This window comes from Tyto alba, unplaced genomic scaffold (genome assembly GCF_018691265.1).
Source record: "Tyto alba isolate M040663 unplaced genomic scaffold, T.alba_DEE_v4.0 Super-Scaffold_38, whole genome shotgun sequence".
Taxonomy (NCBI): domain Eukaryota; kingdom Metazoa; phylum Chordata; class Aves; order Strigiformes; family Tytonidae; genus Tyto; species Tyto alba.
The window spans coordinates 41718641-41738015 of record NW_024881313.1 but is presented as its reverse complement, the minus strand read 5'-3'; the positions used below and the strand labels follow the sequence as shown (position 1 = coordinate 41738015).

At 58.1% G+C, this 19375-nt stretch overlaps 1 protein-coding gene across 3 annotated transcripts in view; it reads right to left on the bottom strand.

Moving 5' to 3' along the window:
* Nucleotides 1-19375, bottom strand: part of AGAP3 (ArfGAP with GTPase domain, ankyrin repeat and PH domain 3) — a 146935-nt gene that overhangs the window by 49072 nt on the left and 78488 nt on the right. For 2 of the 3 annotated variants that reach the window (XM_033000364.2, XM_042801673.1), the window contains exons 8-10: nt 18983-19138; nt 14884-14976; nt 4154-4258 (exon numbers count right to left, since the gene is read on the bottom strand). In XM_033000364.2, the coding sequence (XP_032856255.2) occupies nt 4154-4258; nt 14884-14976; nt 18983-19138 (354 nt within the window). Of the gene's footprint in view, nt 1-4153; nt 4259-14883; nt 14977-15369; nt 16423-18982; nt 19139-19375 lie in introns of those variants that run through there. The other variant, XM_042801674.1, reaches the window with a different exon arrangement.

The window sequence follows — 19375 nt, the reverse complement described above, 5'->3', positions numbered from 1 at the left end:
CGGCTGCTGCGGGGAGGCTTGGGCTTGCTCCAGTTCACAAGCAGGTCACCAAAAAGATTAACTCGGAGCTGGTCCGTCTGCTTCCAAATCCAAGAAGATAAAGACATGAACAAGATCAGTCTAAGAGCAACCATTCTCCCAGTCCTTGGCTCAGAGAAGCAGGTGAATGGAGGTATATGAAGACCACAATGTTCTGTCACCTCAGGTGGCTACCTGCGAGGGTTCCAACCTCTCAGCAGCATCTCAACACCTTGGCTTGAGCTCTTCTCTTTCCAGAGAGCCCTGCGCAGGCATCCAGCCCTCACAGCCAACCCGAGCTGGGGCAGCGTGGCAGCACACCCTTCTGTGCTTCCAACTTGTGGGTGGCTTGACCTCAAATGACAAGGCGAACACCCTTCGGTGCCCTGGGCAATTCCTCGATAACCAGCCCAACCAAACATTACGCCAAGCTGTTCCTGGTTGGGTGGGAGCCTGGTGGCACCCCTGGGCAGGGAATCTCAGAGGGGCTGGAGGATTTTCCCTAACTCAGCACAATTGCTGCAGTAGCCGGCTGCCTGCCGGAGAGAGCGGTCACCAGCGCACTGCTTTTATTACATGCTATAAAACAGCAATTTCTTCCCAAGCCTCCTCGCTAATTACCCAGCCAGTTCTCTCATTTCATTTTATTACTGGAATTAACAACGAGTTCAAAGCGTGGAAAGCTATTAAGATGTGTGATTAAGCCACATTCAATTAGTTTCTACAAACAATTTAATTGATGTTGCAGATAGAATTAACAGAAGGTGATTGTGTGAATGGCTCCACTGGCTGCAAAATGGGAGATGCTTTCTCTCTAGCTCTGTGCAGCACAGCACAGCCTGGCCAGTGAAGCTGGGCTGAACCACATACGCCTTCCTCACAAGCAGAAGCGTTTACTCTCCAAGGCTTTGGGAAAGTGATAGGAAACCACACCGGTCTCTTCGTAGAACTTGTTCTTTTCCTGTCACTGAACACTCTCACAGAAAGGTAAAAAAAATACAAACACAACAAGGAAAGCTGTGCTGAACCCAAGGATCAGGCCCCCAGGCACTCCTGCTTTCAGCCGGAGCTGCTGCCCGCTGCTCCAACTCCAGGCATCCTGCTTGCAAAGTCTCTGAAACCGCTGACTGTTCCAGAGAGGAGGCAGAGGCGGCTCCTGAGAGCAGGAACGCACAGCTCCATGGGACCCAAGCATAGGTCCAGGCTGGCAGCCAAGGCAGATACACTTCCATCGCCACAGAACACTTGATTTCAGGGCTGGACCCAGCTCACCGGAGTGCTCTCTGTCAGCCTGTGATTGCAAACCCACAGTTTAAGCCTGACTCCCAGCGAGGAAACTTCGAAGTGGGGCTGGAGGTGCCAAGATACAGACACAGGTCGAGTGATAAACACCCAAAAGCAGATGAATAGCCCCACCAGGAAGCTTTTGGTTGGTAAAATGAGAAGCATGACCCAGCCAGAGCCACATGATAATCTTCATCTAATGGGGCACAGGCACATCTGGGGGCAGATATGTCTACTGGAGGAAAAAGAAGAAAGGCAGGGCTGCTGATCCCCGGGGTACCTACACCCATCCCAAGAGGGACAGGAAGAGAACACAACAGAGATGCGAGAGAAGTCTAGGCAGGAATCGTGCCAATGAAAAGCCATTGGGAACAAAAAAGCAGCACAAAAATGCTCTGGGGCTTGAACATCCTGTCAGGGGCTGGGAAAGACCTTCTTCCCGCAGTGCAGAGCCATGCCCTCAGGGACCCCTCTGCTGCACCCCGAATTCTGCCATCCCCCAGCCACGTGGCAGTACAGGCTCACACTGCATGAGGTCGGGGAGAAGCTGGGACTTCCCATCCCAAGGAGGCAACTTCAGGGCGCCGAGTGTCCCCTTGATGAGGATCTCCACACTTGTTCTTGCCAGCAGCTTACCTCACCACGTGCCTGCTGGCCTGAGAGCTACTGCCACAAATGGGAGTGACAAAGAAGCACATGCCCCTCCTCAGGAATGCAGGTTTCATTAGTGACCCAGGCTGTTCAACCCTAACGTGCTCTGCTTCTGTCATCCTGTGAAAGGGCATGGAAACTTGCTTCATGCCACGGGAGACAAACCCGGTGACAAACGCACTGAAGCATCTCCCAATTCACTCTAGAAGATGCGGAGGAGAGGATATAATGGGCCATCCTCTTCTGGACCACCTCTTCCTCCAGGCCTCCTTCCTGCATAGGTCCCCTCCAGGCAGGTCGTAAACCAGATATCCAGAGGGAAGGCGAGGTAAGGCAAGGCAAGTCAGAGAGGCCTTTGCTGATCAGAACAGCACACTGCTCACCGAAGCCTTTGTCAGCACTGCAGTAAAATATGTAACACGATGGCAGGTGTCATGGCTCTTTTCCCCAGTTCTCAGGGAGGCAATGCCACGGAGGGAGCATGCAGAACCCCCATCCTTGCAAAAGCTGGAGCTGGGTAGCAAGCAGCAATGTGTTCCGTGGCCCATACGTAATTAGTCCTTGCTCTAGGTAAACATATAGGGCAATACAACACCTATCTTGGGTGCAAGGTTCAAAGCTTTTAGTGAAAACGAGGGGAGGAGAGGCTCATCTTGTACCTTTCTTAGCAACGGGCTGTGGATCACCAGTAGCACCAGGTGGAAGCGAACCAGATTTTGCTTGGGGCAAGGCAGTAATGAAATGAAATGCTGAAGAAGTGCAGTAAGGAAAGCAAGTGACATCAATCTAGATCACCCCCTGAGGAAGAAATGGTGTAAAAAGGAGAGAAACCTAGTGTGTAGCAGCATCATCTGAGAGCAGTTAAACAACATCCCAGAAATTACTCTATCTCTACAGCTGACTGTAATAATGGCCTATGAAGCCTCTGATGTAATGTGATAAACCCACACACGCGTGTGAGCACACACGCAGAGCAGGCAGCAGCAGCAGCCATCCCCTCCCGGTTTGGTTCTATAAAGACCAAAAAGGTGGGGCTACAAAGTTAGAGAACTGTCGAACCACAGTATGGTACAGGGATCAAAGACTAAAAGAAAAAAACCTTGTCTCAAAGCTCCCACAAACTAAGGAAAGGGAACGCAATGACTGGCTTTCCAGGGTAAGGACAGGAGCGTGAGAAGGGTCAGTTGGTCAGGAGCTGGATGACTGAGCACTGCAAGCCCATGAGTTAGAGACTCCAGGTTAGAAACGAGGAGAAAGACTGAGGCTCAGGGCACTCCCAACACACGTGTGCCTGAGGAGACCGGGGACAAATCGAGGGCCTGGGAGCATTCAAGAAGCACAGGAGCTGCAGCACCTTGCTCTTCTCCCTCGCCCCCGCAGACCACCCCAGCACCCCCTGAACTGCCCCACACCCAGGCTCTACCCTGCGCTCCCCAGGCGCTGTCCGTCTGTCCTGCTGCAGCACGTCCCCTCTGCAGAGGATGCTGTGGCCTCGGTGTCACAGGTGTGTCTGTCCGTGGCTCACTGTCTCAGCAGCAAACTGTGCTCAAGAGGGAATGGGGAAGAAGTCATTAGCCCCACAGTGGGGAGGCGACAGAGATGGATGGGGAGGCAGCTGTGCGCCTGAGCCAAGCAGTGAAGAGGATCAGAGATGCATCGAGTGACAGCTCAGCTCGGCAGGCTCTGCACAGGCACCTCATCTCCATTACCCAATACCTAGCAGCCAGGAAAATTATTCCACACCCAAATGGCACCATCAGCCATGGCTGCACGTTCTCTGCCTGCTCCTCACCCCAGATGAAGGGAGGCAGCAACTCCGGCTTTAATGGGCTGAGCGAGGGAAACGGAAAAGAAAGATGCATTTACTCAGCATAATTCTGTGCAGAGCATGTTCCTGTCAGCTTTCCCCACCCAGCCTGGCACTGCAGAGACAGCCTTCACGAGGGGGAAGAGGTTTCCTCCAGAATTTGGTGAAAAACAGCTCTGCTGAAAACGCCTGCCCTGTCGAGGGCAGCGCTGACCCTCCTGCGCAGGGCCCTGCTGCAGGCAGAGACGGGGCCTTGCGGCTGCAGCCAAGCCCTTCCCGAGCACCTCTGCAACTGCAGCATCTGCACGAGGCCCTGCAGCAGCAGCCACAGCACGAAGGAGGACGCTGCTCTCTCCCACCCTGCTCCTCTACCCAACCCAGCGCGGTACTTACGTGCAGGCTGGGGTGGTAGGTGAGAACTCCGTTGTCGCACAGTGTCACGTACTTCTTCTTCCACTCCTTGTTGAGAGACTTGCCACTGCGTTTGAGGAGAATGCCCTACAAGAGAAGTGTCAAGAGTCTCAGACCTTGTTTGACCCAGGCACCTCCCGCTCAGCTCCAGCACTGCCCCTTGCAGGAGACCAGTCTTTGAAGAGACACAGCAATTAGGGGTCAAGAAAACATCTTCTAGTTTGGCCTTTCCAACAGCATTTTCCCTGGGACTGGTAGGAAAAGGGCTGCACCCTTTCCTCACCAATCCCAGCATGTCTTCACACACAGCTCCCCTCAACCCCGTTCTCAGAGACGAGGCTCTCCACATGCCAGTACCGATGCCCAGACCCTCTGAGGGACCTATCACATACTCTGCTGTCCCAAATCACTCTGGGCAATTCTTCTTGTGCTGAAGGACAGTGCCAACAGAAGGCAGAAGCCAGCCTCACCACCAACCAACACTGCTTGCTCTGCTACCACAGTGCTTCCAGACCTTCTTCCATCACCTAAAGCACAGCCAGAGGGATGGTCAAGGCAAGGACAGTTTGGGACGGGGCAGGGGCCAATCAGTGGAACAACATTCCAAGATACAGGTCTCTCAAGGGTGCATATCCTCTTGCCTGCTTGCAATTCTTTCTTAGAGATGTAAACAAATGGAGCTAGGGACACATTTCCAGAGGCAGACAGGCCCGGGGCAGTTGAGGGGGCAGTTCACCCCCTTTCCCCATCAGGATTTTCCATGAGACCCATCCTGTGGTCTTCAGGCCCAGCACACTCCTAGGGCCTGAAAATGATTGTGCTCACATGTCCCCAAGCCTCCTCTTCCCAACAGCCCAACCCAGAACCCGAACCAATGCTCGGAGCTTGGACCCTCCTAACCCTCTCCCCACCCAGTTCTGCCTCTCCAGGAAATCTGCTTCTAGCAGCAATTCATCACGCATCAGGCAAGACCAGAGGTGGAGAGGGAGAAGGAAGACAGGGCAAGAAGCCAGGCACAAGAGTTCAGGAGCAGGGACCGAGGAGAGAACATCAAGTATTCTGCCGGCAGGGAGGAAAGGACAGCACAGGGGGACAAAAGTACAAATGAATAACAGGAGTCTGGGAAAAAGCTGGATCTACCCACTGTCAGGCCCGGGCCCTCCGAAAGCACTGTCTGGACAGACATCCAGACTGGCTGTTCCTAACGTGGCAAAAATCTGGGCCCCAGGCCAGCACCTCCTCAAAAACCTGGACAGAAAGTCTCTGTCCTGCCAGCCTCGGCATATTTGGGGGCCCCGTCCCACTGCCTGGAGACTGAGGCTGCTGTGCCTGCGTGATGGAAAAACACAACAAAAAGTTGTAGGGTTTGGCACATGCTGGGGTAACAACGCTGCCAGACATGACCATGAAATCGGCAATAAATGATGCAGAAAAGGCAGAAGTGCTCCATGACTGCTTATGTTCAGTACTTGGGAAGCAAACGGTGTGAAAAGGAAACGCCTCCTACTTGTGTAAGGGAGAGAAAGCTAAAACAGAGAGGCAAAAGCTAAGCTGTGTTGGTGACAGGATCTGATCCCTTGCCTTCAAGAGCTCCAAGAGACTTAGCCGAAGAGCTCACTCAGCAGTGGTTAAAAGGTGCTGATTTTAGCATGTCTTGGAACATGGCAGCAGTCTGAAAGCTCATGCTTTGTTTGCCAAGATCTGCAAGGGGAAAACCAATGACCCTTGTAATTACGGCCACTTAGCTGGACGCTTACACTGGGCAAAACTGTGGAAAAGCCACCACAAGAGGTGATCAGCAAAGAACGAGGGGACAGTAGTGTAACTAATGCCAACCAAGGCAGAAACAGGTCATCAGAGAAGTCTGATCCTACTTTGGTAAGATGACAATATCTGATGACAACAGTAACTGTGTTGACACAGCATTTTTAGTTTTCTGTCAGGATTTTCACTGAGCAGCACACACCACTAAAAACCAACTGTACAAAATCCATAAAGCCATTAATGTACAGAGTAAAAACTGGTCAAGTGCAAGGTCTCAAAACGTAATCATAAATGAGAACAAGTGTAACCATAAATGGCAAATCCATGTCCAACAAAAGTACAGTACAGAGCTCCAACCAATCTGCATTTGATTCACATTATTCAATCAATATCTTCCCCAAAAGAGCTCAAAGAAAACATAAAACCAGAAAACTTGAAGGTAACATAGAAGCTGCACAACATAAGTCACGGCAGTGACTGGTCGTTAACACAAATTGCCTCCTATCACTCGGCAAACCGGGCTCCTGGGAACGGCACGGATTTTAGCACGACTCACACGAGGCCCCGCTCCTGGGGACAGACTGCCAGACCCCCCTGCAGTGGGGGCTCTCGGGGCTGGAGAAAACCATCGTGGAGCAGCTCCTGAGCCCCCGCGGTCAGGGAGGCAGGACGGGCGCCCGGGCTGGACAAGGCAGGCGGCACCGTAGCAGAGCAGAGCTGGAAGAGCGTCTGGGGGTCACCTCGCCACATCCCTCCCCATGGCAGGCTCAGGCGTACCCACGTCACTCCAACCTCTTCACAAAACCCACCAGTGACGGAGACTGCGCTGCTCCCCACTGGGGACCGCATCCTGGTGTTTCCTGCTCCTCCACGAGGCACCGGCAGCGCGGCCCTTGTCCTGCCGTGGTCTCCACTCACAGCGGCCCTGCGTCCTCTGCAGCAGCCCTGAACGTCACCTGAGGACCGAGACTACATCTGCGTGCACTCCTCTCTCCTCCGGACTCACGGCCCCAAATCTGTCACTCCCGTGTCGCAGAACGTGCTTCTGAGAGCGTTACTGCGCTCGCCCCGGAGAGTGTCTGGCTGCCCCAGCGCTCAAAGGGCCGTGTCCTCTCCGGGACACAGCAGCCCACTCAGGACCTCCCCGTGCCAGGGGCAAGACTGCTCCTCGGGTCTTGTAAGCTGACCAACACAAAATCGCCTTCTCTAGCACCATCGCTGGGCCATGCATTTCCCACACGGTGTATGAAAATGATTATTCCTCCTCATGTATAAAGACAGTTTGACGTTACATCAGCTAATCTAGATAAAAGGTGGATTCTCTGTATTTGAGAACCTGTGTTTGGTATCTTCCAAATAAATCTGCTCCAGACCAGGCTGAAGTTTCAAATTTGGCTCAAAGCCACTGGGTGAAATTCTCTGGCTTCTGGGCATAATGGTCCCTTCTGGCCTTAAACTGGCTCAGTTCTACAGCCTGACCTGCCTAGACATCCTGCAAAACAACAACTCCGGCTGCCTCTCCTCTCCTTGATGTATCTTAGACTCGACACACCTTGGTGCTATAAAATACCTACTTCGATACTTTCAGGCTGCTGCATCTTCTATCAAGCCCCAAAAACGTGTTGTCTGCAGAGAAGAGTTCAGCTGCAGTTAGTTCAGCTACAAATCTGGAACTTCACAAATTGAAACACAAGCAAAACCAGACCTGGAAACAGAGAACTGAGCACTGGCAGCCCATTTTTCTCAAGCCAGAAGGCACAAGAGTCCAAAATTGGGAGCAACTACACAGTCTAAGTAAACATCTAATAAAATTGAGGGGAGGGGAAGGGGCCCTTAAGGCCAAACATTTGCAAGAAACAGCTGAATCAAGGGATAGAGCTCAGTTAGACTTGTTGTTCGCTGCCATATCGGAAATTAAGAGGCAGGGGACAGAAGCCAAGAGGATTCCAGGTTTTAACGGTGTTGCTGTGCCGACTGCACTGAGGTTACAACGCTGTAGCCCAGCTTCTTTTCTGATGGCAGAAGGTGGGGGTTTGGCCCAGCAGCATGCTGAGAACTCTGTTTTCCTGGAGGAAAGCCCCCGCAGCAGCTCAGAGAGAAGTGAGAAGTGGCAAGAAGGACAAAGCCAGGTGAAATGCAAGAGGACGGACCAGAGGCAGGCGCATCCCCCCAGCTGAGCTCCTCCTCGGCGTGCTCCTGCGCACGCACCCCGACGTGCCTCCTGGCCGGGCTCCTCAGGTCTGCTGAGACCCCTGCACCGGGGCACGCGGGCACACCCCAGCCTCCCTCTCCTTCTTGGGGAAAGATCTACAAGAGGTAACTCTTCCACAAGTTTCTTCCTGGGTGTGGAAGTCATGCACGGAGGGAAGAAGCTGCCAGAGACGAAGGGCAAGAGAGCCCAACCCTCTTCCTCTCCCCACTTTTCCTTTCTTTCCTGGCATTTTGTCGGCCAGCGCAAGTGTCTCTGTGTTGTGTTTGGATTGTGGTGGTGCACAGTAAAAGCAGCAGCAGCAATATGCAGCGTAATGAAGCAGGGAGCAGCGATGGCCCCCAAAGGACTCGTTTACTCCACAAATCTCCCTTCCACTCACTTTTTGCTAAGAATTTTAACACCAAACTTAATTGTAAAGTCGCGTATTGATTGGAAAATGCAAATGGCAATTTAAATGTAATCTAAGCTCCCAGCATGATCCCAGCTCCCAAGGAGGAGGAGTCACCCGCCTTGGGCCCTACTGGAGTGCACGGCCCAAACTGAGCCAGGCCAGGGACCTGGGGACCCCTGGGCTGCCTGTGCATCCAGCACAGCCTTCCCAGAAAGAATCTGGTACACATGCAATTAGGAGATCATTCCTAGTAGCAAACAGCTGGGGAAGCTTAGTCTCCCGGCCTAATTAACCCACTTCTCAGAGACGAGCGTCCAGCTATGAAGAAGCTCCTCCGACCTTGCAAGACCATGTGAACCTACGCATCACCAGAAGGACGTTGCAGCACAGGGATCCTGAGGCCACGGTGCAGAGCACCCCCAGCAGAGGCACTGCCTGGAGCGAGGAGGTGAGGTCCTGGGCACAGAGGGGCCCCAACATCCATGGTCTCGCCTGTCCCATTGGGGATTTCCATCTTTTCTAGGTGCGCGTGGGGTGTAAGGGAGCCAGAGGCGTTGTTCTCAGCGGTGCTGGAGAAGGTGGTGACAAGTGACAGCGAGCCACCACACCTCTGTAGAAGCACACGTCCCTTCTCAGCCAGGCAAAGTCTCCACCCGACGTTTCTCCTTTCTGCAACACACAACCCAGCCTCCCACTTCGTGGTCAGCCTCCCCAGCCGCCAGACTTGGCTCTGTGCAGAAACCCAAAGTGCGGAGCGCCAAACAAGCAGCCCCTAGTGCTTGTGCCCTTCCCGCAGAGCCCAGGAAGAGGTCGTGCACCGGCCACAGTGATCACAGCCACAGGCATCACGGAACCAGTCTGCAGGGCAACTACCCCTACTGCTGCTCCACAGCACCCACTGACTTCAGCTAGCCCGAGGTGAGTCAAGCAAGCACCAGCCTCGTTCTTCCAAGCCGAGGAATCAAACTGCTCCCGAGGTTACCCACCAGCGTTTGTTGCCATCAGCCCAGCAGCGCACACCTGGAGGGAAGCAAAGCAGTCTGAAAGTGGCCAAGCACCCAGGCAGAAGATCCTGCATGTTTGCCACCCTACAGCCCGCTAACTGACTGGCTTCTCTGCTCTGTTATGGCTGGGCAGGACCACCAGACCATGTAAAACTAGCTAGAGGCCCTGCTCTTTTGCTGCCCTCCAAAGAGATGGCAAGCAATGAGATCTCCATGGTCTTCCAAAAAGGGCAGGTCCATATCAGAGACCAAAGCAATCATCATTTATCCTGAATCTTTGTGATATGGAGCTCCTGAGAGTCTTTGCTCCTTTTCACATTGGTGGTACCAAGGCGTCACTCCTCCTGGAGGAGTGACCCGCTGAATGGCCACAGCAGGGATGGTGCAGAACTGTAGCACTCTGATACTGCTCTGGACCTACCACACTGCATGCTTACACCAACCCCATTCCCCATAACCTGCATGTGAATATTGGCCTGTTTTCTCCTTTAGGAACAAAGCTCTGCGCCTCTGTAGCACAAGTGTTTAATTCAAGCAGCGGGAGGGCAGCAATTTCAGAGTGCCACAGTATCTCAAGAGACAGGTCACAGCAGTGCTCTGTGGCTTGAGGATTGCCCCAGGGCCAGCAACTCCAGTACGGTGTAACGCAGTCAGTCAGAGCCCAGGGAGGGAGAGCCATTTGCATAAACTGGTGCCTACCTTTCCGACAAGACACTGCTTCCCCCAGTGTCAGTGCATGTTCCTGGAAAAAGACTGCCAGGCTCTCCCCTGCGAAATCAGCTCCTCAGCTTCAGCTACGGGAGGTGCCAGACCTGAGCCCGGGCACAGGCCCAGATCTCACAAGGCAACGTTTTGCTATGGGCTCTCCCGGGGAGCTGCTGCTGTGAAAACTGGTCATTTCACCTAGGTCCTGAACCAGGCAAGTAGTTTGGCATCTACCTCTTCCTGCAAAGCACAGGAACAGCGTGCAAGCTTTGTTTTGCAGACCTAGGCTTTTGTCTGTCTCAGTTCTCCACCTGTTAATACAGTAACAGCACTGCTCTGCCTGCAGCAGGGAGTGACTCAATAATTACAGTAAAACATGCAATCCCCAGCAGACTGGACAAGGCCAGGCCCAGTTAGCAACACAAAGAGACACAGGAGCAGGGAAAGAAAGCATCTGGCCCTGCTGAGTGTAGGGAAATCCTGCGAAAAGCAACCCAAAGGTCCAGAAACCAAAGGTCATGGAAATGGTCCCACAGCCAGACCACATGCGGTCAGTAGCAAGGTTTTGGGGAGCCAAGTCAGGTCTAGCTCAAGGCTACAGTTGTTCTGCTCTCGGACTCCCTTTCCTCACTGCAGAACAAGTGCCCACCGCTTCCCGCGCCTGCCCAGGCCAGGCTGACTCCAAATCAGAGCGCCCAGGCGCTGCCACTGCAAACCAACTACCCACCAGGCTGCCTGGCAGCCAAAAGGCAGTACACACGGCACGGAGGCAGGGCTTGGACCGTGCACCTCACCGCCCTCAGCATCACTGCCAGGCGGTGCTGGGGTGGGCACGCTGGGGTGGGCACGCTGGGGTGGGCACGCTGGGGCGGGCACGCTGGGGCGGGCACGCTGGGGTGGGCGTGCTGGGGTGGGCGTGCTGGGGTGGGCACGCTGGGGCGGGCACGCTGGGGTGGGCGTGCTGGGGTGGGCACGCTGGGGTGGGCACGCTGGGGTGGGCGTGCTGGGGTGGGCACGCTGGGGTGGGCACGCTGGGGTGGGCGTGCTGGGGTGGGCACGCTGGGGCGGGCGTGCTGGGGTGGGCACGCTGGGGTGGGCGTGCTGGGGTGGGCGTGCTGGGGTGGGCATGCTGGGGTGGGCACGCTGGGGTGGGCACGCTGGGGTGGGCATGCTGGGGTGGGCGTGCTGGGGTGGGCATGCTGGGGTGGGCATGCTGGGGTGGGCGTGCTGGGGTGGGCATGCCTGTTGTCTCCAGCACACGGCCCCGACCGGAGGCTGTGCAGAGGCAGCCAGCTCTGCTTGGAAATGAGAGCAGCAGTGTGAACAGAGGGGCGAGCACCCCGGCAGCAGAAGCGGTGGAAGAAACATTTAAAGGAGACTTGATTCCTGCTCCAACCAGATTAAAAAAGAAAGGACCTGCGCTGCAGAGAGAAGGGGCATGGCCTAGCTCACTGCCGACAGGTGCCTTCCTGCTGGGGCTGTGCAAACTTCTGGCGCTCTGGAAGCAGAGCCCCCCACAGCCCCTACCCTCGGCCTCGCTTCCCCTGCCAGTGCTCCCCTCCAGCCCCAGCACCGACCCCCAGCACACTGCCTGCCCAAGCACAGCCCTCCTGCCAGTGCCGCTCCACTGCGCTCCCATCAGCGGCACTGACAACAGCCCTTTGCAAGCCTTTCACACCATTACTACGTGGACTGCAAAGGGCAAGAAGCTTTGGGAGCTCCAGCAGCAAGCAGGGTCTCTCTCTTCTGATCCACCACCCCCTTCCTCAGTCAGCGTGGCCTCACTCAGTCCTTCCTGGGGCTCTTTCCCCAGTGAATACACAGAATGCAATGGTCCTAGGGAGACAGTCCCTGGTGGGGACACAGACTCTGCCCTCCCACCCCACTGCCCAATGCTCCTGCGATGCAGAGATGTAACCAGCCCGAGGTGCACAGCAGCTCAGCTCTGGCAGTGTGCAGGCAGACAGGGCAGAAAAAGGCCAGCTGGGGCCATGGGAAGAAAAATGGATTCACATCAGGGGGCACAGGGTGCAAGGCAGAAGCCCAGCCACGTGCTGCAAAGCTGTGTATGGATGAGCCTTGCCAGTTGTGCAAGGAAATCCTGGTGGAAACACCACCAGCCAATCCATACCACCTGGCTTGCTTGGACATTACCCGTCGCTGCTTTCCAGCCCATGGACACGGGGGCAAGGCAATGCTCAGGGCCGGTTCCAGGCAGCTCAAGCTTCCCTGGAAGCCAGGAGCCGAATGCACTGCTGCCAGAACAAGCGGCTGCCTCCCTGTGATTCACCACAGCTCACGGTGCGGGCATGGCACTCACTGCTCTTTGTCATTGCTCATGACGAGGGGAGCCTCCCTGTCCTGCCGGAGGGCAAGCTGGGCCAGCGCGGCGCAGGAGCAGGAGAGGGAGAAGAGAAGAGAAGGAAAAGGAGGAAGAGAGGAGCAGGAGAGGAAGAGGAAAAGAAGAGGAGCAGGAGAGGAAAAGAAGAGGAGCAGGAGAGCAGAAAGAGAGGAGAGGAAGAGGGAGAGGAAGAGGAAGAGGAAGGGGAAGGGGAAAGGGAAGAGGAGCAGAGCAGGAGAGGAGAGGAGAAAGAGAAAAGTAGAGGAGCAGAGCAGGAGCAGGAGAGGAGAAAGAGGAGCAGGAGCAGGTGAGGAAGAGGAGGAGAGGAGCAGAAGAGGAGGATGAGAGGAGAGGAAGAGGAAGAGGAAGAGGAAGCGGAAGAGGAGCAGAGCAGGAGAGGAGGGGAGCAGGAGAGGAGAAAGAGAAAAGTAGAGGAACAGAGCAGGAGAGGAGAAAGAGGAGCAGGAGCAGGTGAGGAAGAGGAGAAGGAGAGGAGCAGAAGAGGAGGATGAGAGGAGAGGAAGAGGAAGACGAAGAGGAAGAGGAGCAGAGCAGGAGAGGAGAGGAGCAGGAGCAGGTGAGGAGGAGGAGAGGAGCAGGAGAGGAAGAGGAGAAAGAGAGGAGCAGGAGAGGAAGAGGAGAAAGAGAGGAGCAGGAGAGGAAGAAGAGAAGGAGAGGAGCAAGAGAGAAGGATGAGAGGAGCAGGAGAGGAGGAGGAGGAGGATGAGAGGAGCGGAAGAGGAAGAGGAAGCGGAAGAGGAAGAGGAGCAGAGCAGGAGAGGAGAGGAGCAGGAGCAGGTGAGGAAGAGGAGAAGGAGAGGAGCAGGAGAGGAGGAGGAGAGGAGGATGAGGGGAGCAGGAGAGGAAGAGGAGAAAGAGAGGAGCAGGAGAGGAAGAAGAGAAGGAGAGGAGCAAGAGAGAAGGATGAGAGGAGCAGGAGAGGAGGAGGAGGAGGAGGAGAGGAGCAGGAGAGGAAGAGGAGCAGGAGAGGAGGATGAGAGGAGCAGGAGAGGAAGAGGAGCAGGAGAGGAGGATGAGAGGAGCAGGAGAGGAAGAGGAGAAGGAGAGGAAGAGGAGAAGGAGGATGAGAGGAGCAGGAGAGGGAGAGGAGAAGGAGAGGAGGATGAGAGGAACAGGAGAGGAAGAGGAGAAAGAGAGGAGCAGGAGTGGAAGAAGAGGAGAGGAGCAGGAGAGAAGGATGAGAGGAGCAGGAGAGGAAAAGGAGAAGGAGGATGAGAGGAGCAGGAGAGGAAGAGGAGCAGGAGGAGCAGGAAGGTGCAGAGCAGCGGTGCGGCGGGGGGCTGCAGGGGGGCCGGGGCGCGGGCGTGGGGCGCGGATGCCATCTGCTGGAACCGCTCACCGGCCGGAGCCGCCCTGCTCCCGGCGCGGGGTCCCGCAGCGCTGCTGGGGCCGGGCAGGCGCGCAGCCCCCCCCAGGGCAGGTGCGCAGCCCCCCCGGGCAGGCGCGCAGCCCCCCCCCGGGCAGGCGCGCAGCCCCCCCCCGGGCAGGCACGCAGCCCCTCCCCGGGCAGGCGCGCAGCCCCCCCGGGCAGGCGTGCAGCCCCCCCCCGGGCAGGCGCGCAGCCCCCCCAGGCAGGCGCGCAGCCCCCCCCCCCAGGGCAGGGGCGCAGCCCCCCCAGGGCAGGCGCGCAGCCCCCCCCCGGGCAGGCGCGCAGCCCCCCCCCCCAGGGCAGGCGCGCAGCCCCCCCAGGGCAGGCGCGCAGCCCCCCCCCGGCAGGCGCGCAGCCCCCCCGAGCAGGCGCGCAGCCCCCCCGGGCAGGCACGCAGCCCCCCCAGGGCAGGCGCGCAGCCCCCCCCGGGCATGGGTGCAGCCCCCCCAGGCCAGGCGCGCAGCCCCCCCCGGGCAGGGGTGCAGCCCCCCCCGGGCAGGGGCGCAGCCCCCCCCCGGGCAGGCGCGCAGCCCCCCCCCCCGGGCAGGCGCGCAGCCCCCCCAGGGCAGGGGCGCAGCCCCCCCCAGGGCAGGCGCGCAGCCCTCCCCCGGGCAGGCGCGCAGCCCCCCCCCGGGCAGGCGCGCAGCCCTCCCCCGGGCAGGCGCGCAGCCCCCCCGGGCAGGCGCGCAGCCCCCCCCCCCAGGGCAGGCGCGCAGCCCCCCCCAGGGCAGGCGCGCAGCCCCCCCCGGGCAGGCGTGCAGCCCCCCCGGCGCCCCCGGCTCCGCCGCGCTCTCCCGTGCCCGGTGCGGAGCGAGGGCTGCCCTGCCCTGCCCTGGCACAAAGCCCCGCGCACCTCCCCAGGGAGCCGGCGCTCTCGCAGCGGGGAGAAGGGAGGAGGATCGCACCTGCTTCATGGGAATGGCCCGCCCGCTGCCGATACTGTCCGCTTTACACTCCGGCACCTTCTTCTCCCGCTCCGGGTCCGCGCCCTTCCGAGACTGGAAGAGAAGAGACACGGGTCCGTTAGAGACAGGGGCACGCGAGGACAGAAGCGCACAGCCCCACCATCCCCAGCGGGCTGCCAGAGCAGACCGGACCGGACCGGACCGCTCTCCCCCAGGCCAGGTCTCCCAGCGCATGGAGCAGCCAGCATCTCGCCCGTCCCCTCTAGGGACACTCCAGCCCCAGCCTCCCCCCAGCCTGTCCCCCGGCAAGCTGTCCTCTCCCCCCACACCTGCAAGCAGAGCTGTCCTCCTAGCAGAACAGGGCTACCTCTGACCCCCCTCCCGCGGGGGCACACAGGACATGGCGACAGACAGAAATGGCATGGGATGCAGGTGGAGCATGGATGGAAGCAGGAGAGGCTAAGGCAGTGAAGGAACTCACACCTCTACTAATCCAACAGATTTATTCTGTTAACACACTTGCACCATACAAAGTAGCACAGGTCACCGGGCAGAGATACCAGCCCCTTACAAAAGAGCATGGACAATAAATATCTATCACACGTCTAGAGAGTTGAGAGCAAAACCCGCCAGCCCCCGAGGGCAGCTGCGGTGAGAGCAAACTCCAATAAATACAATATGAAATATACAGTCTGTTGAGCAGAACTCATTCAAAGTGCTTAGGACAGAGGAAAATATCAAGTCATACACGGCATGGAGCACAATCAATACATTCAGAATCACAACAATGGCAGAAGGGCAGCGGCAGCGTCTCTCCGGAGCGTCCTACACACCCCCTCAGTCCGGGAGCGCCCCATGTGCTTTGGATCAGAAAGGGACACAAGCCCCACGCGCCTGGGACACCGATTCACTTGCTTTTGGGCCCAGAACAAAACAAAGAGATTGAAAGAGAAGAAAACTAAAGAGACATAGATGGCTGCTCTGCTGCGAGGAGGAAGAGGAGGAGGAGCAGGAGTCCATGCAGGCTGCAGGAGGTGCAGTAGGGAGGAAGGAGCTGAGTGCTAGCGGCAGGCGCTAACAGCAGCTCCCGCAGGCAGCAGCAAAGCGTCTTTTGGCCCATCCAGCTCCACTCGCTGCTGTCGCCCGGTCCCGGCGGGTCTGCAGGTCTTCCCATCCCATGAGGGTCGTCCGCCTGGCATCCCCGAGCATGGAAAGTGCCTAGACAGCATCCAGCAGGCCCAGAAATGTCCCAGCTTAAAGTGCAGGCGCAGGCCGTCTCAGCGCTTCCTAGACTTTACATTGGGGGGATTTAAAAGGCTCCTGCGTGTCTCCGAGGGGGGGACCCATGCTGGCTGGAGGGCGGGCGAGCCTCTAATCTTAGATCAATCCCAGTGCCCATCCCTTATCCGGCCCTGGAGAGGCAATGAAAAGTGAGAGAATTTGTACAGAGGTGCCGTGTGTAACCACCTGGATCTTCTAATTTGGAAGGAGTTGGAAAGGCCTTTTTGTTGATGAAAAGTTGGAAACAGTGGCACATATCTGCAAATATCGAAAGAATAAAGAGTTTGGCAAGTTATACTCAGAACACGGACACGAGTCTGTCAGCGATGGGCGCCAGCGGACAGGCAGACAGACAGGGCACGGAGCGAGGCGCCGGCGGCAGCAGCAGTCGGGGTGTGGGCTCCAGCTAGCGGGGACGGGGCGGGCGCCTCGGGCAGGGTCTGTCTCCACCCGGTGGTCTCGGGCACCGGGGTGCAATCGGCGTGGGGAGCGGGGAGCGGGAGAGGAAGAGAGGAGAGGAGAGGAGAGGAGGAGGAGGAGGAGGAGGAGGAGGAGGAGGAGCAGGGGGAGGAGGGTTGGACGCTAAGGAGCCGGCACAGCTCGGGACTGGGGCTGCAGCTGCCCCTGGAGCCGAGCGGAGCGCGGCCCTGCCCAGCACCGGACCTCGGGGAGGCCTGTGCCCAGCCGGGGGACCCCGCGAGGAGGGGGGCTGCTGGCTACACCTACGCTGCCTGCCTGGGAAAAGCTAGTGGCAGAAAAACAGCCTTCCCTGCCCTTCCCCTCCCCGCTCTGCCTGGCCCTGTCCCACTGCGGGAGGAGGTGTCGGGAGCTGCTGCTGCTGCCACGACCAAATGGGGTGAAGACTTCAATGTGAGCCACGTATGTGCACCAGCACAAGAGCAAGCAAGTGAGCGTGAGCCCCAGCACCACGGTGAGTGAGCGCGAGCCCAGATGAGCACAGGTGAGCCCCACAGCGAGTGAGCAAGCTTGAGCCCAGAATGAGCGAGCAAGTGAGAGCCCTAGGCGGATGATGACGTCCCACAGCAAGTAAGCGTAAGCCCCACAGCAAGCCGCCCTCCTCCTCCCCCCCATGAGCGTGTGCCCACACCAAGTGAGCTGAGCATGGGGCTCCAGGAGGAGGGAGAGAGTGTGAGCATGAGCTGACGGCGAGTCCGGAACCCGTCGGGACGCGGGCGAGCAGGATGGGTGGCAGTGCATGAGCGCCCGCGTGCACTGGTGCACAGCAGCAAGCATGAGCAAGAAAAACGGCGGGGAGGGAGGAGAAGCATCCACCAGCACTGAAGTGCAACAGTAAGCATGACCATCGACAACGGGAGACCTACGGGGCATCTTCAGGGAGGCGTGAGCACACAGAGGAGGGGAGGGCTAGTACGGAAACAACCATGTGTCAGGAGCAGTGGATCTGCTGCAAAGGGCGGCGTGTGCTGGGAGGAGGAGGGGGGGGCCGGGGGGGACACAGCCTTCCTGCCAGGCAGCACGGGGAGCGGGGGCAAGCACGTGCGCTGGGGAGGGGCTGGGAACGCGGGGAGGTGAATGAGATGCAAACGGCGGGGAGCGCACGGAGCATTCAGGACATCAGAGCGGATGCTTCTGGGATGTGAGAAGCTGGGGGAGAGGGGCACACTCCCAGCACGAGGAGCCGGGGGAATGTGGGATGCCGAAAGCGCAGTGAGAGGGAGGGGGCGTGGGACATTGTGAATTTACGTGGCTTGGGTCCAGAGCAATGGCAGCTGTTCACACAGGGTAACATGGTGCAACACATACAAGGACTTTGTGGTGGCCAGTTCCACAACAGCAGACACGGGTGTACTGAGCAATGGTGGCTGGAAAGCACATTTAGATGGGGAGGAGGAGAGAGGCCTGAGGCCAGCACATTTACAGGGGCACCAGCGGGAGAGGAGCACATTTACATGGGGAACAGAGGCTACCTAGGCTAGACATGGGGACTAGGAGTATGTGTGCGCTAACAGCAAGGGGAAACTCACGGGCTGCGCTAACAGCGAGGCTGTGTGGGCAGGACTGTGTGCACGGGTGTGTGCATGGTGTGAGAGCGTGTAGAGAGGCAAGCTGCAATTCAACCAGCAGCTATAATAGCTGCAAACGTACCCTGCACCACCTGGGGCCCACGGCTTTGCTGACTCCCTATCGCTTCCCCCCCCTCCGCGCCCCACGGCAGCTCCCAGGCGCACTGCTCGAGTCACGCAGATGTGGGGTTTGGGTGCTGGAGCGAGCGGGGCCCAGTGCCACGTGCTGGGCTCTGCACAGCACGACCTGGCACAGCACAGCTGGCACCAAACAGGAGTGCCGGTGGCCAGGGGCCTCGTGCCGCGCTCGGGGGACACGGCCCCGTGGCGAGGACCAGCAGAGGTCACTGGTGCTGTGCGCGCACAAAGCGCAGCTCTCCCCAGTAAAGATGAGGGAGCTCTGCTCATGCACACGCACGGACCACGCACACACGAGCGTGCTCCGTGCACACTCCTATCGTGTGCAAGGAATGGCTTGCTCTCAGGCGCTCCCCCATGCACACACACCCCCACCAGAAGCAGCTCTCTGCTCCACAGTCCCTACACACGCAGGCGGCTCCCTCCCTACTGCCCACGCACACTCCTGCGGGGAGGCCCCGCCACGCTCCCCTCTGCATCCCCTGTCCCTCCCTGGCCAGCGCAGCAAGCTTCACCTAGACACTAGTGCACAAAAGCCTGTGGGGCGAGACTGCTGCGGGCCCGCTCCTTCCCCACCCCTTGCCTGACCCTCAGGAAGCTCATCCCAAAGCTCCTCCGACCCCAGCGTCACGTACCGTGAATATGTTGGAGCGCCGCTTCGACTGCTTGCGGATGGGGGTGGGTGTGTTGGAGGCAGCAATGGTCTCAATCCGCAGCTCCCGCTGGCTGATGCTAGGTGTGGAGGGCACAGAGGAGGAGTAGTCGCTGAAGGCTCCTCCACCATTGGTGGCCTAGGGCAGAACGAGACGGGACAGTCAGACAGAGACAGGCAGCTGCCCGGGAGCACGACTGTGGAAACACCTTCTGCCTGCACAGCCTCGAACACCCCACGCCACGCACTGCTCCTGCCCAACGGGGGATCTGGGGGAAGCTGCTTCCCTTCCTCCTGCTCTGGTTTTTCCACCGGTAAATAGTTAAAATTCTGAAACCAACACCGAAGAGCAGCAAATGGACAGAGAGCTGACTGC